The following is a 25234-nucleotide window of genomic DNA, read 5'->3' on the forward strand; positions in this document are numbered from 1 at the left end:
TGATGATTTTGCATACAGAGAAAACGCAGCCCGAGAAAATGCATTAGGACCTGCAGGGTATCGACGAGAGGAGCATCGAGTGCAAACTGACCCTCAATTTAGACATGTGTAATGTATTGCGTATACTTAGACAGAAAGACTAGGTACTGTATGATTACACGATTAAGAAACAAACACTGCAAGCAGTTACTACAATTAAATGTCTTGGCGTATGCGTATGGAACGATTCATTGTGGTAATGCAGATGCCAGACTGAGATTCAATGGAAGAATCCTTCGAAAATGTAGTCTGTCAGCAAAAGAGGAAGTCTACCCTACAAGTACGTAAATATTGCTCTTCAGTCCAAGAGGCGTACCAGGTATGGTTGATAGAGGAAACAGAGAAGCACGTATCGTTACAGATTCAATCAGGAAGCACGAAAGCGTCATCGAGATGTTCAGCCCACTTAAGTGGCAGCCACTGCAAGAAAGGCGTTCTGCATCGCGGTGTGGTTTACAGTTAAGTCCAGAGAACGTACGTTACTAGAAGAGTCAGACATGTCTCAAAAGTGCCCCGATGATAAAATGAGAGAGATTCGAGCCAAACAGAGATTTAGCAGCAATCTTTCTTCCCCCAAACCGTTCGGAACTGCAGCAGAAGAAAGAGGACGTGACAACGGTACAAAAGTTACTTCCGTCCTACACCGTAATGTGGTTTGAGGCTTACAGATGTAGATTACAACGCGTTTCATAATATTTCATAAACGCTTGAACAGTGTGAGGCGGCTCGTCACAAATGTTGTACGCTACTGCGTAAGAGCAACATCAGAGACAATAATGAGTGAATGAACACCACCTGCCCGAGTGGCCGTGCGGTTCTAGGCGCTACAGTCTGGAGCCGAGCGACCGCTACGGTCGCAGGTTCGAATCCTGCCTCGGCCATGGATGTGTGTGGTGTCCTTAGGTTAGTTAGGTTTAATTAGTTCTAAGTTCTAGGCGACTGATGACTTCAGAAGTTTAGTCGCATAGTGCTTAGAGCCATTTGAACCATTTTTTTTGAATGAACACCGTTTGGATTAGTATTTCTTTCAGTGATGATAACAGATTTCGATTAAAGCAGCAGATCAGCTTCGGATTTGGCACTGCAAACTGCAGATTCTCAACATCGGTATGAATAACATATCACTATCGCGAACACCTCCTTACAGCGCCAGGTCTGAACCTCCTCTGCTGGACGTAACGAGAAATATAATCGTCAATGAAAGAAAATGTGAACGAGACGGTGTTTGTTTATTCATTACAACAATTGCGATCACGATCCCGAAGACACCGAGTGTATTATGGAACATCTAAGACGTTCGCATATCGCTTTAGTTCGCCTGAAGCTAGCTCTGAAAGAAGAAGGAAACACACCGGGATCATCCTTACTAGTGAAGAAGAAATCAAAACAACTAAACTGTGAATTGAGAATTTCGTCAAGGAAGTAGCGCAAACCTGAATATAACGAAATCGGCTATCTCAGCAATGAGACCGGCCATTTCGCAATACCAAACACGTGGCTTCCATATGTCCTGGAGTGCAGGCACCTTGGCCTGTTTATCACACTCCAACCACTTGAAAAGGCGACGACTGGTCGGACAAAGTGCAATTGATAAGGGTACATCTCCCTGAACAGCTGATCCGGAAGCTGGACCGATTTGAGAAGTGTTTCTTTATTAATGACTTCATGTAGACAGGAATCCAACTCACTGCAGCTGCCCATCATTTATATCATTAGTTGCCACATTGTGACATACTTCGATTTTTAGCGCTCTTAAGGCCCTCTTCAAGACTACCGCCACTCCATTAATGTACGACAGACGACTGTTGCAGCACCAAGATCAGCACTGGTAGATTATATAGCTACGCCGCCCATGATAAATCTGAGTGAAAAATCTAGAGATATTAACTGAAGGATTATATCAACGCTTCTGAGACTGGTTTTGCTCCACCCATCATTCCATGGTCTGCAACCCCAAGTATGGATTTGATTAAGACGCTTAGTACAGGGTGATCCCGAACAGTACCACAAAATTTCGGAGATGTATCTGGGTTATTTTATGTTTTGATATAAATTATCCTTGACCTCGGGACAACCAATCATTCAGAACCGGACTTCTTTTTTTGCCTATCAGTCTTTTGACAGGTTTGTTGTTGCCCGTGCAAACCTTTTCAACTCAAACAAGTTTCTCCTTCGCATCAAATTACTGATAAATTCCTCTGATACTGGAATTCAATATCAGGAAGTGTTTCTGTATTTTTTGCGACTTACCTTAGCTCCACCTCAACACTAAGTGGAACTTGGAAGTTAGCGACGAATCTAGTAAGAGTTCAGTATGGTCCTACATTTTACGATAATGATTATTACTTCTTTTCTCTGTCATGGGGCACTTATTACTTTGCAACAGCGGAACTATTGGCTTTTTTTATCACATCAGATTAGCGTCCTGTTTAGACTTGCTTGTGATTTGGAGGTATAGCTCACCATCTGCAGCATCGTAGATGGGACCTTTGATACATAGTCGGTTGGAGGGTCTCAAGTAGAGGATCATATGGTTTTATGGCCACGTCGATTTATCCGAGGTCTAGGGCTAGCGTCTTTGATTAGTATTCAAAAAGTTCTTTGTCCTGGGTTCGAAACTCACCACCGCTTACATTTTGATCAATAATAAGCATTGGCGACCGAAATTCCTGCATGAGAAGTTACCTTCATTCTGCCTACGGCTTTGTCAAAGAGGGCGGGGGAACGAACAGAGGTTCAGGGAACTCTGTTGTCCTACGGGTGGGAAACTGTCCCTAAAGGCTGAAGAATCGGAAGAATCAACAATGATCAACGGCATGAGGATGCAGAAGGCGATGGAAACGACTACATTAAATACACATAACTTGTATCCACAGGACTTGTGAACTGTATTCGAAAAGCGTCATGTTGATCTCTCCATTGGCAAAAGATTCCAAAATAGTCCCACAGTCGGATCTCCGGGAGGGGAACGCCAAGCGGGAGGTAACCATGAGAAAAAGATTGAATAATCAGCGGAAGGATAACGTTCTACGAGTCGGGGCGTGGAATGTAAGGAGCTTGAACGTGGTAGGGAAACTAGATAACCAGAAAATGCAAATGCAAAGCCTCAATCTAGATATAGTAGTGGTCAGTGAAGTGAAGTGAAGTGGAAAGAAGACAAGGATTTTTGGTCAGATGAGCATTGGGTAATATCAACAGCTTAAAAAAAATGGTATGGCGGGAATAGGATTCGTTATGAATGGGAAGAAAGGACAGAGAATGTGTTACTATGAACAGTTCAGTGACAGCTTTTTTTTTATCAGAATCGATGGCAAACAACAAACAACGATAGTCCGGGTATAAATGCCGATGTCGCAAGCTGAAGATGAAGACATAGAGAAAGAATATGAGGATATTGAAACGGTAATGCAGTACGTAAAGGAAGATGAAAATCTTATATGCATGCGCCACTGGAATGCAGTTGTAGGGAAAGGAGCAGAAGAAAAGACTGCTGGAGAACATGGGCTTGGGACAAGGATTGAGAGAGGAGAAGGAGTATTTGAGTTCTGTAATAAATTTCACTTAGTAACAGCGAATACCCTGTTCAAGAATCACAAGTTGGAAGTATACTTCGACGAGGCTGGGTGATACGGAAAGATTTCAGTTAGATTAAATCATGGTGCCGTAGAGATTCTGAAATTAGATACAGGGTTGTAAGGCGTACCCAGGAGCATATATAGATTTAGATCACAATGCAGTAGTGATGAAGCGTGGGCTGAAGTTTAGAGCATAGTCAAGAAGAGTCAATACGTAAAGAAGTGGGATACGGAATTACTAAGGAATGACTACATACGCTTGAAGGCCTCCAAAGATACAGCAATAAGGAACAGCTCAATAGGCACGGCGGAAATCTCTAGAAAGGGCAACTACAGAAGTTGGATAGAAAACCAGAGGTACAAAGAAGGTAGTTGGGAAGAAACCATAGATACTTCAGTATATCGATGAAAGAAGTAAGTACAAAAATGTTCCGGGTAATTCAGGAATACAGAAATATAAGTCGCTGAGGAATGAAATAAATAGGATGTGCAGATAAGCTAAGACGAAATGGCTGCATGAGAAACGTGAAGAAATCGAAAAAGAAATGATTGGCGGAAGGACTGACTCAGCAGATAGGAAAGTCAAAACAACATTCGGTGAAATTAAAAGCGAGGATGGTAACAACGACGGGAATTCCACTATTAAATAGAGAGGAGAGAGATGACAGGTGGAAAGAGTACATTGACGACCTCTATGAGGGAGAATATTTGTCTGATATGATAGAAGAAGAAAAATGAATCGATTTAGAAGAGATATAGAAACCAGTACTAGAATCAGAATTTAAGAGAGGTTTGGAGGACCTGTGATCAAATAACGCAGAAAGGATAGAAAACATTCCATAAGAATTTGTAAAATCATTGGTGGAAGTGGCAACAAAACCGCTATTCATGTTGGTGTGTAGAATGTGTGAGTCTGGCGACATACCGTCTGACTTTCGAAAAAATATCATCCAGACTATTCAGAAGATTGCAAGAGCTGACTAGTGCGAGAATTATCGCACTATCAGTTTAAAAGCTCGTGCATCCTAGTTGTTGACAAGAATAATATACAGAACAATGGAAAAGAAAGCTGACGATTTGTTAGATGACGATCTGCTTGGCTTTAGGAGGGGGTAAAGCACCAGAGAAGCAATTCTGTCGCTGGGTTTGATGATGGAAGCAACACTAAAGAAAAACGAAACACGTTCAATGGATCTGTCAACCTGAAGAAAGATTTCGACAATGTAAAATGCTGCAAGATGTTCAAAATTCTGAGAATAGCCGTAAGCTATAGGGAGAGACGGGTAATTTACAATAAGTGCAACAAACTAGAGGGAGTACTAGGAGTGGACGACGAAGAACGAAGTGCTGGAATTTAAAAGCCTGTAAGTCAGGTATGTAGTCTTTCGCCCCCTACTGTTCAATCTGCACATCGAAGAAGCAATGATGGATATAAAAGAATGGTTCAGGAGGGGAACTAAAATTCAAGTGAAAGAATATCAGTTATACGATTCGTTTATGTAACTGCTGTCCTGAATGAAAGTGAAGAAGAATTACATGATCTGCTGAACGAAATGGACAGTTTAATGAGAACAGATATGGATTGAGAGCAAGTCAAAGAATGACGAAAGTAATGAGAAGTAGCAGAAATGAAAACAGAGAGAAACTTCACATCAGGGTTGATGGTCACGAAGTAGGTGAAGTTAAGGAATACTGCTACCTATGCAGCAAAATAATCAGTGACGGACGGAACAACAAAGACATTAAAAGCAGAAAAGCACTGACAAAAAGAGCATTCCTGACCAAGATAAGTCTACTAGTATCAAACATAGATCCCAATTTGGGGAAGAAATTTTTGAGAATGTACGTTTGGAGCATAGCACTGTATGGTAGTGAAATATGGACTATGGGAAAAGCAGAGTAGAAGATAAACGAAGCACTTGAGATGTGGTGCTATAGACGAATATTGAAAATAAGGTGGACTGATAAGGTAAGGAATTTGGAGATTTTGCGCAAAATCTGGGAGGAAAGGAGAATGTGGAAAACACTAACAAGAAGAAAGGAGGGGATGACAGGACATCTGTTATGGCATCGGGGGATGACTTCAGTGGTACTAGAGGGAGCTGAAGAGGGCAGAACTGTAGAGGAACGCAGATATTGGAATATATGCGTCAAATAATTGAGGATGTAGGTTGCATGTGCTACTCTGAGTTCGAGAGGTTGACACAGGTTCGGAAAACACGGTGGGTCGCATAAAAAAAAAAAAAAAAAAAGTTGCCCCATTTCTGGACTTGCGACATTGTGTGGTTATTTTTTGGGTTCTGCTTAGTTGGTTATAAGTCCATTACTCACAAGTAATGACTACACGGGTAGCGGGGGCTATGTGAAGTGGACTGCACGCTCTTTTAAGTTACGGGGTTTGTGAAATTGCAGAAAGGCTTTCAGTCTCTAAGAGTGCAGGGGATATGCAGGACGAGAGCAGGCCTGGCAACAATTGGTATTGTAGTTGTAAACTGACATGACTGTGTTGGGAAAGAACCTGAGTTTCAAGCGGTAATAGAAAGCCATGAAGCTGAAATCGGTAAAGGTACTGGACACTGGCTAAAGCTGGAGATTAGTTCTGCCGAAATTTTACAAAGCATGTAATGGTGATTAGAAAGCAAAAATTAAATCTGGTTGGTGGTGGAGTGCTTATTACTGTTAGAGGTAGTTTAAATTGTAGTTGAAAAGTAAATAAAGTTCCACGTAAGAGCCATTCGGCCCTTACGGACAGCTTTGTCACGCGCTGCCAATGCCGTCATCGGATGCGACATGGAGGGATCTGTGGTGAGCACAATGAAAATCGCTGTCGGCTTCCTTGACTCTGGACCCGCTACTAATCGATCGAGTACCGCCTCAGTCGGTCCCAATAGGCTGAGTGCACCCAACAAAAATTCTCATACGAAGGAAAAACACCACCAATACCGGGAATCTAACCTGGCTCCCCCAGATGTTTGTCAGTTGCGCTGACCACTTACGTTCGGGGATGTACAGCATACTCTGTAATTCAAACAGAGTTCCTGTAACGTGGGTAGAGGCTATACTTGACAAAGGGAAGAAACTGATAAATGTTACTGAGCCCATACCCAGACGATACAGTTGCTGAACAGTTCGAAGAAAACTTGAGTTTCAGTTCAAATAGGTATTCCACTCACACAATTACAGTTGGTGGTGATTTTAATCTACACTTGACGTTTTGGCGAAAACACATGTTTAAAGACGGCGGTATGCGTAAAACGCCTTCCGAAATCGTACTGAGTGCCTTGCCTGGAAATAGTGTGAACTATTGTTTCAGGACGCCACTCGAAATGTAGGTGGCTGCGAAAACATACTTGTTCTCTTAGCAACAAGCCATCCTAAGCAAATAGGAGGAATCATGACAGATACAGGGATTGATGACCACAACGTCGTTGTAGCAAGACTGCATTACGTAACATGTAAATGAAAGTAATCCAAGCGCAAAATATTCTATTTTAAAAAGCAATTAGAAATTCGCTTCACTCTCTCCTAAGACATAGTCTACACTCCTTCGGCACTATAGAAGCGAGCAGATGTGGCTTCAATTCAAAGAAGTAGTATCGACGTCAGTTGAGAGATATATACCAGATAAAATAGTAATAGATGGTACTGATCCAACATGTCTCCCCAAATAGGTCGCAACATTGACGCATAAACAGCGAAAACATCATGCAAACTGGATTGGCGGTACTTTACTGAGGCTCGAAATTTGGTGCGAACTTCTAAGCAAGATGCTTTTAATGTAGTCCACAACGAAACTACTAGAAGAGTCAGACATGTCTCAAGAGTGCCCCGATGATAAAATGAGAGAGATTCGAGCCAAACAGAGATTTAGCAGCAATCTTTCTTCCCCCAAACCGTTCGGAACTGCAGCAGAAGAAAGAGGACGTGACAATGGTACAAAAGTTACTTCCGTCCTACACCGTAAAGTGGTTTGAGGCTTACAGATTTAGATTACAACGCGTTTCATAATATTTCTTAAACACTTGAACAATGTGAGGCGGCTCGTCACAAATGTTGTACACTACTGCGCAAGAGCAACATCAGAGACAATAATGAGTGAATGAACACCACCTGCCGGAGTGGCCGTGCGGTTCTAGGCGCTACAGTCTGGAGCCGAGCGACCGCTACGGTCGCAGGTTCGAATCCTGCCTCGGCCATGGATGTGTGTGGTGTCCTTAGGTTAGTTAGGTTTAATTAGTTCTAAGTTCTAGGCGAGTGATGACCTCAGAAGTTAAGTCGCATAGTGCTTACAGCCATTTGAACCATTTCTTTGAATTAACACCGTTTGTATTGGTATTTCTTTCAGTCATGATAACAGATTTCGATTAAAGCAGCAGATCAGCTTCGGATTTGCCACTGCAAACTGCACATTCTCAACATCGGTATGAATAACGTATCACTGTTGCGAACGCCTCCTTACAGCGCCAGATCTGAAGCTCCTCTGCTGGACGTAACGAGAAATACACTCCTGGAAATTGAAATAAGAACACCGTGAATTCATTGTTCCAGGAAGGTGAAACTTTATTGACACATTCCTGGGGTCAGATACATCACATGATCACACTGACAGAACCACAGGCACATAGACACAGGCAACAGAGCATACACAATGTCGGCACTAGTACAGTGTATATCCACCTTTCGCAGCAATGCAGGCTGCTATTCTCCCATGGAGACGATCGTAGAGATGCTGGATGTAGTCCTGTGGAACGGCTTGCCATGCCATTTCCACCTGGCGCCTCAGTTGGACCAGCGTTCGTGCTGGACGTGCAGACCGCGTGAGACGACGCTTCATCCAGTCCCAAGCATGCTCAATGGGGGACAGATCCGGAGATCTTGCTGGCCAGGGTAGTTGACTTACACCTTCTAGAGCACGTTGGGTGGCACGGGATACATGCGGACGTGCATTGTCCTGTTGGAACAGCAAGTTCCCTTGCCGGTCTAGGAATGGTAGAACGATGGGTTCGATGACGGTTTGGATGTACCGTGCACTATTCAGTGTCCCCTCGACGATCACCAGTGGTGTACGGCCAGTGTAGGAGATCGCACCCCACACCATGATGACGGGTGTTGGCCCTGTGTGCCTCGGTCGTATGCAGTCCTGATTGTGGCGCTCACCTGCACGGCGCCAAACACGCATACGACCATCATTGGCACCAAGGCAGAAGCGACTCTCATCGCTGAAGACGACACGTCTCCATTCGTCCCTCCATTCACGCCTGTCGCGACACCACTGGAGGCGGGCTGCACGATGTTGGGGTGTGAGCGGAAGACGGCCTAACGGTGTGCGGGACCGTAGCCCAGCTTCATGGAGACGGTTGCGAATGGTCCTCGCCGATACCCCAGGAGCAACAGTGTCCCTAATTTGCTGGGAAGTGGCGGTGCGGTCCCCTACGGCACTGCGTAGGATCCTACGGTCTTGGCGTGCATCCGTGCGTCGCTGCGGTCCGGTCCCAGGTCGACGGGCACGTGCACCTTCCGCCGACCACTGGCGACAACATCGATGTACTGTGGAGACCTCACGCCCCACGTGTTGAGCAATTCGGCGGTACGTCCACCCGGCCTCCCGCATGCCCACTATACGCCCTCGCTCAAAGTCCGTCAACTGCACATACGGTTCACGTCCACGCTGTCGCGGCATGCTACCAGTGTTAAAGACTGCGATGGAGCTCCGTATGCCACGGCAAACTGGCTGACACTGACGGCGGCGGTGGACAAATGCTGCGCAGCTAGCGCCATTCGACGGCCAACACCGCGGTTCCTGGTGTGTCCGCTGTGCCGTGCGTGTGATCGTTGCTTGTACAGCCCTCTCGCAGTGTCCGGAGCAAGTATGGTGGGTCTGACACACCGGTGTCAATGTGTTCTTTTTTTCATTTCCAGGAGTGTATAATCGTTAATGAAATTAAATGTGAACGAGACGGTGTTTGTTTATTCATTACAACAATTGCGATCACGATCCCGAAGACACCGAGTGTATTGTGGAACATCTAAGACGTTCGCATATCGCTTTAGTTCGCCTGAAGCTAGCTCTGAAAGAAGGAAACACACCGGGATCATCCTTACTAGTGAAGAAGAAATCAAAAGAACTAAATTGTGAATTGAGAATTTCGTCAAGGAAGTAGCGCAAACCTGAATATAACGAAATCGGCTATCTCAGCAATGAGACCGGCCATTTCGCAATACCAAACACGTGGCTTCCATATGTCCTGGAGTGCAGGCACCTTGGCCAGTTTATCACACTCCAACCACTTGAAAAGGCGACGACTGGTCGGACAAAGTGCAATTGATAAGGGTACATCTCCCTGAACAGCTGATCCGGAAGCTGGACCGATTTGAGAAGTGTTTCTTTATTAATGACTTCATGTAGACAGGAATCCAACTCAATGCAGCTGCCCATTATTTATATCATTAGTTGCCACATTGTGACATACTTCGATTTTAGCGCTCTTAAGTCTCTCTTCAAGACTACCGCCACTCCATTAATGTACGACAGACGACTGTTGCAGCACCAAGATCAGCACTGGCAGATTATATAGCTACGCCGCCCATGATAAATCTGAGTGAAAAATCTAGAGATATTAACTGAAGAATTATATCAACGCTTCTGAGACTGGTTTTGCTCCACCCGTCATTCCATGGTCTGTAACCCCAAGTATGGATTTGATTAAGACACTTTGCACAGGGTGATCCCGAACAGTACCACAAAATTTCGGAGATGTATCTGGGTTATTTTATATCTTGATATAAATTATCCTTGACCTCGGGACAACCAATCATTCAGAACCGGACTTCTTTTTTTGCCTATCAGTCTTTTGACAGGTTTGTTGCTGCCCGTCACGAATTCGTCTCCTGTGCAAACCTTTTCAACTCAAACGAGTTTCTCCTTCGCATCAAATTACTGATAAATTCCGCTGATACTGGAATTCAATATGAGGAAGTGTTTCTGTATTTTTTGCGACTTACCTTAGCTCCACCTCAACACTAATTGGAACTTGGAAGTTAGCGACGAATACAAGCGCAAAATATTTCTATTTTAAAAAGCAATTAGAAATTCGCTTCACTCTCTCCTAAGACATAGTCTACACTCCTTCGGCACTATAGAAGCGAGCAGATGTGGCTTCAATTCAAAGAAGTAGTATCGACGTCAGTTGAAAGATATATACCAGATAAAATAGTAATAGATGGTACTGACCCAACATGTCTCACCAAACAGGTCGGAACAGTGACGCATAAACAGCGAAAACGTCATGCAAACTGGATTGGCGGTACTTTACTGAAGCTCGAAATTTGGTGCGAACTTCTAAGCAAGATGCTTTTAATGTAGTCCACAACGAAACTACGTCTCGAATTATGACTGAAAACGCGTAGAGATTCTGGCCGCATCTAAAGTGTGCCAGCAGCAACACACAATCAGTACCTTCACTGCTGGATATCAGTGATAATATTACGATGGAAGTGCTACTAAAGAGTACTTACGAAACACAGTTTTTCGTAATTTCGTCACTTTAGTGACGTAGTAAATGTTCTAGAATTCGATTCAAGAACAGCTGCCAACATTAGTAACTTAGAAGTAGATATCCTCGGTCTATCGAAGCAGCTTAAATCAATTGATAAAGGCCAGTCCTGAGGTACAGAGTTTAAACCAGTTAAATTCCTTTCAGAGCAGGCTGATATTACAGCAACTACAACCGACGAAATAAATGTTCTAAATTTCGATTCAAGAACAGCTGCCAACGTTAGTAACTTAGAAGTAGATATCCTCGGTCTAGCGAAGCAGCTTAAATCAACTCTCTCGAAAAAAGATCCATACCTAAAGAGAGGAAAGTTGAACAAGGCACACCAATATTGTAGAGAGGAAATAGGAGTAATCCGCTGAATTACAGGCCACATCATTAACTACGATTTTCAGTAGGATTCTGGACCACATACTGTGTTAGAATGTTACGAATTACCAGGAACGAAACTATCTATTGACAAAAAGCCAGCATAGATTCAGAAAATATCGTTTTTTTGGAACACACCCAGCTGTTTATTCATACGAAATTAAGAGTGCTATCGACCAATTGCTTCCATATTTCTTGATTTCCAGAAGACTTCTGACACTCTTGCTCTCAAGTGTCTTCTAATCAGCCGGCACATATGGATTATCGTCTCACTCGGACAACTGGACCCTTGATTTCCTATCAGAAAGATGACAATTCGTAGTAAGTAAAACAGAAGGGCTATCTGCATTTCCCAAAGGAAGTTGTATAGGCCCTGTGCTGTTGCGAATCTATACTACACAAAACAGTTAAAGGATCAGATCCTTGAGACCATGAAGTTGTTTCCCATTATGACGCAGATGTTTAAAATTTGGCGCAAAGGTGCCGACAAATTTCCCCTGCTATAGAACAAACGCGTGGCGCCCTGCGAAGTCAGCGTCGGTCTCGGCGACATTTCAAAAAGCAAGGTGTTGGCACGTTCCAAAACAAGTCCAGAGCTCAAAAGTTTATGAGGCCTATAAGATGGGTTTAACGATATCACTCTGGCGCCAAATTTTAACACCACCATGGTCGTGTCACCCAGTGGGAACGTCGTCACACCCGACTTACCCCCATTTGCAGCTTCTTTCGATGCCTCTGCGGTAAGAGGTCAGAACCGCGAAGTCCAGCATTGAACTCACACAGTTTTGTTACGGGTTGACGAGGATACCGTTTGAGTCGCACTAACACTCAGGATGGGAACGGAAAGCCGTTAGGGGATTGCGTAAGGGTCGTCAATGTAACCAGCCCTTCTCTTAATGCTTTGACTGTCACATATTTCGCGTCTCGAAACCAACAGTTCGTAGTGCACTGTGTATGAAAACGACGTTCGTGGGAACCATCGACACTGCCGCCAACCCGCAGGTGATTCCACCCTTCTCTAAGTACATCGTAGGGCTGCCACAAAATTGAACTTGATAAGGCGGCCACAGTATTGACCCTGATCTGACCCCTATAGAGCCTTGCGCGATCACTGTTTTTGCTCTGGTGTACAAGTGGAACCGTTAAGGACCATCCATAAAGATTCGATGAAATTGGTAAGTGATCCGAAACAGTAAATCGTTTTTGTGTATTTTCAATCCTTCTGTTTAACACACCTGTGGCGTGATAAATGTAAGGTGTGACATTGACAAGTGCGTGAATCAAACGACAAAGAGTGGCTCTCAACCACCACCACTACCAGTTTGACAACACTCTCTTTCCATCGGTGCATGTCTGTTGAGCAGTTTAAAAATGTGCATCTACAGAGACATTGACACCCATTCATTTAAGTAGCACCCCGCTGTTGCTCTAGTGCCTGAGGGGACTTTGCCGTTTCGACACCAGTTAGTTTCCGCCTATCCGCAGATCAGGCGCTAGGGCAGCGGCAGAGCCTCAATCAACTGAATGGGTGTCTTTGTAGATACACATTTTTAAAGTGCTGAGCAAAGTTACACGGGTGGCACCGAATGCATTTCACAATTAGTGGATGCCTTAGGACCATTTGCCGCTTTATTCTCACACTTATCAACGTTGCACCCTTACACTATCATGTTACAGAAGGGCACGAGACAAAGGGCTGAAAAATCACAAACTCCCTGTGCAGCTTCGTATCGTATTTACATTTCTTCAAATGGGTTTGAATGGTATCTAATAGTTCCACGCTAATTACCAGAGCAAAAATTCCGATCGCGATGTACTGCAAAGGAGCAGATGACGCTCAATGCGATGCCAGCCCCACGACGTCATTAGAGAAGTGAGGCATCGTCGACGAGGTGTCAGCAGTGTCAAAGGATGTCCCAAACGTCGTGGTGTTGCATACCGCACTGCGAACTGTCGTTTTCAGTCGCGAACTGTGTGGGAAGCAGGGCTACAAGAAAAGAGGTGATGTCATTAACACCATTTATGCCACTCTCTGAGATCTTTTCGTATAGACTTTGAGCGGAAATGTCTCTGAAATGTTTTCCTCCGCAACCCATAAGAAAAACGCCTGATTTCAATGCTGGGCGGTTCTGGCCACCATCGTCGAAGCATCAAAAGAAGGGGTGAAATTGGGTAAGAAATGGATGGAAAGACCATCCCATCGCATGTAGCGTTGGACAGACTTTTCAGATGGTAGTGTCATATTACGTCGAGTAAAGTAATCAGAACATGAAAAATTGCGAAATGATTTAGGCAAGATAACAGAACGTTGCGAAAAGTGGCAATTGAAGCTAAATAATTAAGCCAGGAAGAATCTGCTAATCGTCGATTACACGATAAATCACACACATCTAATGGTTATTAATGCAACTAATTACTTAGGAATTATAATTACGAATAACTTAAATCGAAACCATCACATATATAATAATATGGGGAACTCTAACTAAAGATTGCGTTTTATTGCCAAATCACTTAGAAGACGCAACAAGTCTACGGAAGAGACTGCCTACACTATGCTTTCCCGTGCTCATCTGGAATATTGCTGTGCGGCATGGGCTCTGCATCAGACAGGATTGGCGGAGGCGATCATTAAAACAAAGGCGTTTTTCGGTGCGGCAGCATGTTTTTATGCAATTTTAATCTCTAACTTTTTCGTCAGAACGCGAAAGTATTTTGTTGACACCCATCTACATAGGGAGAATTGCACTACGTCATCAGGCCACAAGTAGTCCATCGGGACCATCCGACCGCCGTGTCATCCTCAGCTGAGGATGCGGATAGGAGGGGCGTGTGGTCAGCACACCGCTCTCCCGGTCGTTGCGATGGATTTCTTTGACCGGAGCCGCTACTATTCGGTCTAGTAGCTCCTCAATTGGCATAACGAGGCTGAGTGCACACCGAAAAATGGCAACAGCACATGGCGGCCCAGATGGTCACCCATACAAGTGCCGCCCACGCCCGACAGCGCTGAACTTCGGTGATCTGACGGGAACCGGTATATCCACTGCGGCAAGGCCGTTGCCCATGCCTCAGAATATTTTTGTCTGAAAATTCATTAAACTTTGTAAATAATACAAACGTTGTTAATACAGTAGAGCGTCGATTATCCGAAGTAATTGGGGGACACGGGTGTTCGGAAAACTGGTTTGTTCGGATAATCGAACTGTACATGTTTATTTGCCAAAAAGAAGTACTGTACCGCAAATTTATTCATAAAAACAGGCATCTCTTTTAGTATTACAAAGTAACATACAAAGGCAACTTCAGTAGGAATATATAGTAATAATCTGGTACTTGTCCCTCATAGAAAGGACATCACGTTTACGTTAAACATTTTGTATCGTCAATTTCACTTCTTCACGCAGCAGCGCACAAGCGGTCGTATCAGAGAACAGAAGGTGACTGCACCGTGAGAAGCTCTTCTTGGGGGCGCGCAATCCTTCAAACTGCGCAGAGCGGCACGCCTCAATTCTAAGCTGGCGCAGCTGTTGCTGTGAAAAGCTTTGATACTGCCGCAACTTCTACTGCCAGTGCCAAGCCGAGAGGCCCAATTAGAAGCAATGTTCCGCCAGCGGTGGCCCAGTCCGGCGACTACTGTGGGAAACTTGGTTTGGGAGTAAGGGGAATGATGGAAGGTAGGGTGGGAGAGTAACAGGTGCGAGCGAGTAGTTCGGTTAAGCGGTCGTTCGGTTGACCGACGTTCGAATAATCGACGCTCTACTGTATTTCAGTTTTTTGTTCTTCATATGTAATTACTCGTATCTGCAGCCGTCTCGCCCTACAGGACTCCGAATTGTAACGTGTAACATGGCGTTGTGTAACATAACTGTATCAGTACGTGACAACAGCGTCCTGTAAACGAGTTCCGAATTCGAAGAGTTTGTTCGCACATGGAGTATGCTCTCCTTCAGCATGACAACGCCGGACCACACCACACGCCAGCGCTGTGACCTCTGCAACGATCCGACGCCTTCCGATCACTGTCATCGATCGTTCTCCAAACAGTCACGACTTGTCCCTATCCGATTTTCATCTTCTTCTTAAACTTGAAGAACACGTTCGAGAAACTCAATTTGATCGTGATGAAGCGGTTCTACCAACAGTGGGGTGATGGCACTGTCAACGAAGACAAAAATTCTAATGTGTCGGTATCAGACAAATCAGTCTGCCGTTGGGATAAATGTGTTCGTCGCTAGTGACAATATGTTGAGAAATAAACATGTACACTTGAAGAATAAAGATGCAGAATGTCAATAAAGTTTGTTTTATTTAAAAAGCTTTAAGAGTTTTCGCATAAAAAATCGGAGCCATTACTTTTCTGCAAGTCCTCATAAAAAAATAAGAGAAATCAGAACTCGCACGAAAAGATTTAAGTGTTCGCTTTTCCCACGCGCTGTCCGAGAGTGGAACGGTAGAGAAATATCTTGGATTTGGTTCGATGAACTCTGTGTCACGCACTTCATTGTAAATTGCCGAGAAGTCATGTACGTGTACTTGCTGAAGATAGCTGACTCAGATTTATCAACAAAGCGCAAGTAACACTAAGTACACTATATTTGTTGTCAATAGCTTTGTCTGTAGCAAACTCCTGGTGTCGGCATTCCGACACCCAAAATTCAACACCATAAAGAAGCATTCAACCCACTTGAAATTTGTAGCATGCATTTGCGGCGACGAGAGATTCACATGATTGGTATCTCAGCGCAGGCGCTCATCTCAGGCACCAGTAACGCCACCTGGAAGCGCTATATGAAGTGGGAACACACAGTCGTACGGATCTAATGGAATTGTTCTATCGTGCGGTTTTTTTGCTTTAGGATGCCTGTTAGACGACAGCCAGCGGCTTATGAGCACGTTTTGTAGTTCGGCCAAGGAAGGATAGTTGTCTACAGGAATTGTCCTTCAGCAGATCGGTCGTCGTGCTGGACGGAGGCCGGCCAGAATGGCCGAGCGGTTCTACGCGCTACAGTCTGGAACCGCGCGACCGCTACGGTCGCAGGTTCGAACCCTGCCTCGGGCATGGATGTGTGTGACGTCCTTAGGTTAGTTAGGTTTAAGTAGTTCTAAGTTGTAGGGGACTGATGACCTCAGATGTTCAGTCCCATAGTGCTCAGAGCCATTTGAACCATTTTGTTGGACGGAACCGGGCAACTGCGATGCGGATCCGTAAGCGACGGATGCAAGAGGGAACGTCGGACCTACGGGACCGACTCCACCCACCTCGTTGCGCCACCACACGTGATGACAGGCATATTGTGTGAGTGGCAGTGGATCACTCTGCCACATGACGAATCATCTCACAAAAAATTCGGTCTGTTGCGCAACAAGTAATATCCGTGCGTAACATTCGACGTCGTTTGCAGCAGAGTGGACTGGCCGCGAGGCATTCAATGGTGCGTTTAACACAGGCGTTTGGGCCGGCAATGGTGCGATGAACGAATGACATGGGATAACTGATGGAACGACATTGTTTTTACCGACGAATCCCGATTCTGCCTGCACCATCGCGGTGGTCGGAATAGAGTCCGGAGTCATCGTGGTCAGGGACTGCTGGTTGTTGAATGATCCATCACCATACTGGTTCTGCACGCTGTATTGTGATTCGGAGTGGTTTTGGATTCCACTCCCGCACCCTTCCAGTAGGCACCACTGGTACACTGACCAGTCAGAGGTACATCTATGAAGTGTTTGAGCCTGTTGTCCTCCCATACCTTAGGAGCTTGCCGATGACCACTTTGGAACAGGATAATCCATGATCACACATGGCACGCAATGTTCAAGCCTTCTTCGTCGCCATCGGATTGTATTGCTGCCTTGGCATTCCTCTTCTGATTGAAATCGTCTGGTAGATGACTGCGGAATGACTGACCCGCGGTACACCACCGGCTGCTACACAAAATCAACTTTGGCAATATGTGGAGGCAGCGTGGAGTCCTATATCCCAACAACACATCCAGACGTCTTTGATTCAATGCCGTGGTATGCAGTAGCAGTTATAGCCAGCAATGGCGGGAAAACTCATGTGATCTTTGTACAACGTCTTATCTCCCAAATCAATTTAGCTGTGATGTTTCCGGCCCTTCTAGGTGCTTAATTATGGATGGCCTGAAAAATATTCGGTTGTCTGCGGAAATGCGTTTTGAAGAATCCAAGTCTTTGCTTGGAGAATAGTTTTAACAACGACAGGGTATTTATTTCATTTGTTTCTATGAGCGCTGAACATATGCAGAAAGATGTAACAATGAACGTGATAACTTCAAGGCTCCAGTCTTGAGGCACGAGGCAATGAAAACGTTAAAATGATGGTATATGCTGCACAGAGCCGTGTGTAGTTGGGGGAAAGTTTTCCTAAACTCCATGCATGTCGTTTGTATGTGCCTAATAGATTGTCATGTTTATTCTGACGTGTGCATCCAGTAGCACTGTTCTTGTGAACTGTGGGTAGTGCACTGTTGTCTTAAAAGAAACTAATACTATAGAAGTGCTACACTAGTACTACAGAGTTTAGTACTGTAGAGCCTAAAACTTAGCGTGTTAGTAGAATGGATAAGTACTTCCACGCTTAGAAGAATATTACCAGTGGAAAATTACAGCTGTTTTTCGTGTGACATTTTCGTAAGACGATAACTGTTAATGCAACATTATAGTTTTTCCAAACACTTCTCACCATGTCCTAGAGCTGAATGTCAATTTTAGAATTACTAACCTTTACATTCTGCTTACGTCTTGGCAGCAGCAATCGACGTAACGTCTCTAGGTAAGTTATTCCTCGTATTTTTTGATTTTGGACTATACTCTTTCTATATTTTCCAGCTGATTTCAGCCGTTCTTAGGGTCTTAGGTTTTCGTTTCTCTCACCAAATATCGTATTTTGTATTGTATGTTAACCGGCGACGTAGGAACGTCGGAGAGGCTCCGTCCCCGCCACTGCCGCATACCGCAGTCCACTTCACCCCTCCGCCGCCCCACACCGAAACCAGGGTTATTGTGTGGTTCGGGCCGAGGTGCCCCCCCTGCCCCCCCTCACCCCCTCCCCCACCCAGGGAACGTCTCAGACCAGAGGAGTGTAACCCCTATGTTTGCATGGTAGAGTAATGGTGGTGTACGCGTACTGGAGAACTTGTTTGCGCAGCAAATCGCCGACATAGTGTAGCTGTGGCAGAATAAGGGGAACCAGCCTGCATTCGCCGAGGCAGATGGAAAACCGCCTAAAAACCATCCACAGACTTACCAGCTCACCGGACTTCGACACAAGGCTGCCGGGTGGATTCGTGCCGGGAACCACGCGCTCCTTCCCACTCCGGAAAGCTGTGCGTTAGACCGATCGGCTAACCGAACAGGCTAATATCATACTTACTCGCAGTATCATTAATTGTGAAGATTCAGTACTACAAATGAACTGCTTTTAATCGGATTTGCAATCGTTATTGCAGAATTTTGTCTTCTTCTTTCAAGTTTATCAGTGATTTTGTCTAGCAAGGGAAAAGTAGAAAATTTTTACACAAAGTAGCACACAGGGCGTTTCGTGGGACTCATTATATAGTGAGAATGACAAAAATTTATGTTATCGCCGCAACTGAAGTATGAAGTAAGCGGGAACAGATAAAGATATGTATGTTTTAGGAAGGAGTTTCTGGAAATATCGAAAACATTAATTACTTCTGAGAAGTCTCATTCCTTTGTGTAAATGAAGCATTCATTTTCAACAACATTCTTTTGTGATTGTAATTCAAGAGAAGACCACTGTTTGATATACGTACTAAGATAAACACGTCGTGATAGTTCAGTATACATTGTCAAAATCAGTGTTATACCAATTAGTGTATAGATATTGTTAATAAGTAGACTTATAGCAATAAAACTACCACCTGTACATGTGTTTATGGGTTTTCAGTAGCTGCTGTCATAAAACTATAAAAACTACTTTATAAATGTCATAACAAGACAGGTTGCTGTGGCGCATGTAAAAGCAAATCCCCGAGATTAACATGAAGTCGCTGGTTGTGAATATTGTGCCTAGATAAGCTAGCGATTGTAGTTTTAATTGAACAATATCTGAACGACTGCTGCAGTCATCGAAATATGCAGAAAAATATCATTGTTAATCCGGCAGGAAAAAGGGAAATGTATGCAGTGACTCATATTTATAGAAATTTTTCGATGTTTATTAAATTATGTGCTCCTTACATCATCCCATATGAGGACGCGTTCAAATTACTGGTATCGTCAGCACTGCTAAACTTGAATTATCATGTGTACATAAGTACTGAGCGATTAGAAAATGGAATTACAGTGGTTACTTGTAATTTGATACCCAAAGTGGTCTCAGTCAAGAGTCGGTTCTGACACAGTCTGGGGCTTCAGAACTCAAAGCTTGGAAGTTTTCACTTTCTTTACGTTTTTTACATAGCAACACAATCGTACTTTCTTACATTTTTGTATAATATATTTGCTTAGCCCCTACCGTAAATAATCAGTTTACGAGATGACATAAAAAAGTTGTAATGTATAGCACGACCACTGTGTTCTCATAAGATATTTTTCTTATATTCCAAAGCATATGACTGTTGGATGAAATGGACCAACCCGCCAAAGCTCTAAGCTGAGAAAACTGGCGTTCCTCTGCAAGATAAGCAACGTAATGAATAACTAGTGCATGAAGCGCAGTCGATCTCATTTTGGACGAACCTGATAGTGCCAAGGTAGTGGGGAAATTGTGCAAACATATTGCCAGTTCATCTGCAAGCTCTTCTACAAAAAATCGTTTCAGCTATAGGAACATCAGCAGTCACCTACATCATAGCGTGGAACCCGAGACAGATGAACAACAGAAACCATTTCTATACAATACCTTAAAATTAATTGTAGGTTCCGAAAAACTGAAAAAACGTGACTGACAGATTTTAATAATTTGCTTGCTTGTAGCATTTTACAGTAGGAGAAATAAAGTGCCAATACATATCTAGATCTAAAATGCGAAATTAGTTGCGAGACATTTTCACCGTTACAGTTCCGTTTTAGGTTATATTAGTTGTTCTGCTTTAACCTTTCCCACTTACCGAACAAAATCAAATAAAAATGAATAAGAAATAAATTCTAAAATATTTCGTCATAAACAAACACATTTTAATAAATGCCATTTCATTTATAGGTGCAACCCGGCCCATTGTCTTTCTGATAGTATGTATGTAGGATTACTTAAACAATGGACGCTGTACCTTCATCCTAGCGTACTGATAATCATCTAATTAATTATAAGGTACAGATCAGGTGATTAGATAACATACCACACCGAGACGTTTCTCACGAGATAATGAATGGCCATGGAAGGTACGTCTGTAGATTTCCCAATGTGCGAAAGTATTAGAGATTATTTGTGACCTGAGAAGTTCCAAATAATACGGCTTGAGCACTGGAACAGGCTGTTGTTTGCTCATTGACTCACCGATTCCTCAGTTCATTTTGTTTGTGTAAGTTCACATCACCACATATCACTGTTTCTTATTCATTAAAGCAGCTGCAGCATTTCTAATTCAGATATGGTTGTCGGCCTAAATCAGGTAGAAACAGAAGAGGTATTTTCTGTATAGTAAAGTTTCCGGATTGAATTCATATGAGCTTTGGGTTATGTAAGGACAAACATGAAACCTACAGCTCTGATCTAGCTCCTTTTGTGTGTCTGTAGTGTAAGATGAACGCATCTGTTGCAGTTCAGTGTAGGTATGAGAATGTAAATTCTTGGGAAAGGGAATCATTCAGAAGGAGAAATTGTTCATGTTATACTCCAGAATTTTGTCGGGGGCTTTGATTGTCAGGTCTTAGTTATAAGCAACAACTGAGTAGCTCTGTTTCGTGGTATGACCAACAGAACAGTAGAGGGTGTGTTGCGGCTTGAATATATGGTGATACTGTAGTTTCCGACAGGTAACAACTTAACGAGGTATCAATAAAAGTAAGTAATGTTTTATGTGACCCTTCAATTTCTCCAGGAGTATTTTATGACGAAATAAATCTCGGGATGGCCTGGTATGAGTGTGCATACGACACAATATTTCTGCAATCGACCACGTTGCCATCATCAGGTGCGCTGATGTACTGACCGGCGGTAGGCCGGCGCCGGTCAGTACATCAGCGCACCTGGTGATGGCAACGTGGTCGATTGCCGAAATATTGTGTCCTATGCACACTCATACGAGGCTGTTCACCCGAGATTTATTTCGTCAGTAATATTTTAGTTCGGATACTATACAAAAATGTTCGTCTCCTTAGATGAATGATCAGCGGGGCTCACTGCAGTGCGGATAACCAGGGTTGATTCCTGGTACTGCCAGCGATTATTCATTGGTAGGAAGATTGCTGTGGGGAGCAATCAGCATGGAGATCCCAGCTGAGGAGCTACTCACAGGTTACATCTACATTTATACTCCGCAAGCCACCCAACGGTGTGTGGCGGAGGGCACCTTACGTGCCACTGTCATTACCTCCCTTTCCTGTTCCAGTCGCGTATGGTTCGCGGGAAGAACGACTGTCTGAAAGCCTCCGTGCGCTCTCTAATCTCTCTAATTTTACATTCGTGATCTCCTCGGGAGGTATAACTAGGGGGAAGCAATATATTCGACACCTCATCCAGAAACGCACCCTCTCGAAACCTGGCGAGCAAGCTACACCGCGATGCAGAGTGCCTCTCTTGCAGAGTCTGCCACTTGAGTTTATTAAACATCTCCGTAACGCTATCACGGTTACCAAATAACCCTGTGACGAAACGCGCCGCCCTTCTTAGGATCTTCTCTGTCTCCTCCGTCAACCCGATCTGGTACGGATCCCACACTGTTGAGCAGTACTCAAGTATAGGTCGAACGAGTGTTTTGTAAGCCACCTCCTTTGTTGATGGACTACATTTTCTAAGGACTCTCCCAATGAATCTCAACCTGGTACCCGCCTTACCAACAATTAATTTTATATGATCATTCCACTTCAAATCGTTCCCCACGCATACTCCCAGATATTTTACAGAAGTAACTGCTACCAGTGTTTGTTCCGCTATCGTATAATCATACAATAAAGGATCTTTCTTTCTATGTATTCGCAATACATTACATTTGTCTATGTTAAGTGTCAGTTGCCACTCCCTGCACCAAGTGCGCATCCGCTGCAGATCTTCCTGCATTTCACTATAATTTTCTAATGCTGCATCTTCTCTGTATACTACAGCATCATCCGAGAAAAGCCGCATGGAACTTCCGACACTATCTACTAGGTCATTCATATATATTGTGAAAAGCAATGGCCTCTAACAACGCTTCATGAAATTGTATGGGTGAATCGGTAAGGTTTAACTGCTGTCAAGTATCGTGAAGAGATCTTCGGACCTCATTTGCGGTTATTTCGAGGTTCTGTCGGCCCAGACTTCGTATTTATGGAAGATGCTCGACTTCATAGAGCACGGGTGGTTTTTTTTTCCCTAAAAACGGAAAATACGGCACAGATGGCGTGGCCTGCTCGGTCTCCCGATTTGAATCTCGTAGAGGATTCCTGGAATGCAGTAGGCTTCCATTACGTCGGCATCCAGCAAACGCTTTCCAAGACTGCGAGCAGCTCTGTAGGAATAATTGGCGTTATTGCCTCGACATGAGATTGGTTACTGGTTACATCAGTCCTAGCATGTCCAGTCATTGTCAGCCCTGTATTGCTGCCAGAGGTGGCCACACACCGTACTGAACACATTAACCAGTTGTCTGAATGTGTGTGCAAATCCGTTAAACTGGAAACATCGAAGGACTTTTTGTCTACCGTTACACATGCTGCAGTTGTTCACGATTAGTATTCTTTACATTGTTTCTACTTTACTCTCATCTGTTCATCCTGTTTTGTGGCAAAATAAACTCAACCTTACAAAATTTCCGTTTGTTGCTTTAATTTTGGACACTAGCGTGCATCACATTTAATATAGGTGATGCGAATTACAACCTCACGTCGTCCATGTTGGACTATTGTAAAGAAATGCGACTGTTTGTGATAAAAGAAGTTCAAATACAATAGTTATATGCGTCAGTCATTCTTTTTATTTCATCCCACGACGCGTTACGAGGGTTCACACTCTCATCTTCGGGTGGAACAGTGATATTGTGTTATGTATTTATTAGCTGTATGCATCCAGTTGTTTGTTGTAGTTTCATTCTGAATCTGTTCCAGTGCACGGAACACTGCGGTTCATCGTAAATACACACGAACATAATGTTACTGGTTCGCATTCTGTGAGAAAAATTAAGTTACAAATTTATATTTATGACGAATCGTGGGATGTGAGCAATGGAACAGATTCAAAATGAAACAGCAAAAAAACAACTGGCAGCGTCCTGCGAGCAAATTTGTAACGCAATGTCATTGATGCACCTGAAGGTGAGAATGTAAACTCTCGAAACGAGTCGTGGGATGAAAAAAAGGAGTGACTGGAGCGGATAAGTGTTTTACTTCAACTTTAATGCAAATAGCGCTGCTAGGGATGCAGCGTGATGTGAAGAATCATTAACAGCATCACTTCCTCCACGGAAGCGCAATCACACTCAAGTTGCAGGATTTCTTCCATCTACGCAAGTCTATTTCTTTCGGTACTATTTGTTATAAGACTTCGGTCCTCAGCCCTACGATCTAAGAGCTGCTGCTGTGTAGGTAGGCTGGACGTTACGTACCGATAGCTTGGACGGCGATTAGCGGAGCCGTCAGTAGCGAGACAGCCAGGCAGACGAAAGCCCTCCTCATGTTGGAGCCGCTCGATCGCACCTTCTCTGACACACAACTTTTGCAGATGGATGCTCGCCTTCCTATATATCCATCAAAAACCTCTTGTCCCTACGCCTCCGCAGTCTCTGACGGTCATCACATGCGAAGATAAGAAACGATCATTATCTGCGACTGACAACTTTACAGCTTTGAAACCGTCTTGCTTTGTCTGCCTCAGTAAAGTTTCCCATTGGTGCTTCACAAACTCGTTAGCGTGGTGCCAGATAACGAACGCTATTTGAAAATTTTAAAGTGTTATTTACTAAGTACATGTTTTCGAAGAAGGCTATTATACGCAAAAGAAAGCATCCAAAAATAGTCTGACGAGGTGAAAAGTAATGAAGATCCATTTTTGCAGCATTCAAGTGAATTCTTCAGCAACTATATCTAAATACTTTTCTAGTCGGGAAATGCAAAGCCCAATGTAATTAAGAAGGTTAGGCGTTCAAGAAGTGAGGAAATTTATACAATTACGGCAACCGCCCATTTAACAACATACAAAGCGCGTGTATATTACATTTTTCCATTGTTTCCGTACATCTAAGTAGAAATGCGCAAGTGTCAACAAAAATATACGCCATTGTCACCGTATCATCCACATCCTCCAATAGGTGCTCACCATCTGAGTTATGCAGAACCATGACATTAAGAATCATAAATGTCCCGTTCTTTCGTGTTTCAACTACCCTGTTCTCCTGCCAAGATATGCAGTGACAAACTACAGATGTTTAGTTTTCTAGCGGCAACGTCACCTATGGGAATTTCCCATATGTATCCTCTTGATCATTTCGTGTAAATTGCTTTCTACAAGCGCTACGGAATTCATTCTTGTACTTCTCCGCAGTTTTCGTGTTAAGCAATAGGCAAGGGCTCTCA

The 25234-nt window shown here is 43.8% G+C and overlaps 1 protein-coding gene and 1 pseudogene across 2 annotated transcripts in view; both read right to left on the reverse strand.

Annotated features, from left to right (window-relative positions):
* LOC126253118 (membrane-bound alkaline phosphatase-like) overlaps positions 1–24397 on the reverse strand; it is a 168359-nt gene extending 143962 nt beyond the window's left edge. For both annotated transcript variants that reach the window (XM_049954239.1, XM_049954241.1), the window contains exon 1: positions 24268–24397. In XM_049954239.1, coding sequence (XP_049810196.1) covers positions 24268–24337 — 70 coding nt within the window. In that variant the 5' untranslated portion in view covers positions 24338–24397. The remainder of the gene's footprint in view (positions 1–24267) is intronic.
* LOC126253997 (5S ribosomal RNA) lies at positions 14484–14601 on the reverse strand (annotated as a pseudogene).
* Positions 24398–25234: the final 837 nt, after the last annotated feature.

Source organism: Schistocerca nitens, chromosome 4, assembly GCF_023898315.1.
Source record: "Schistocerca nitens isolate TAMUIC-IGC-003100 chromosome 4, iqSchNite1.1, whole genome shotgun sequence".
Classification (NCBI taxonomy): domain Eukaryota; kingdom Metazoa; phylum Arthropoda; class Insecta; order Orthoptera; family Acrididae; genus Schistocerca; species Schistocerca nitens.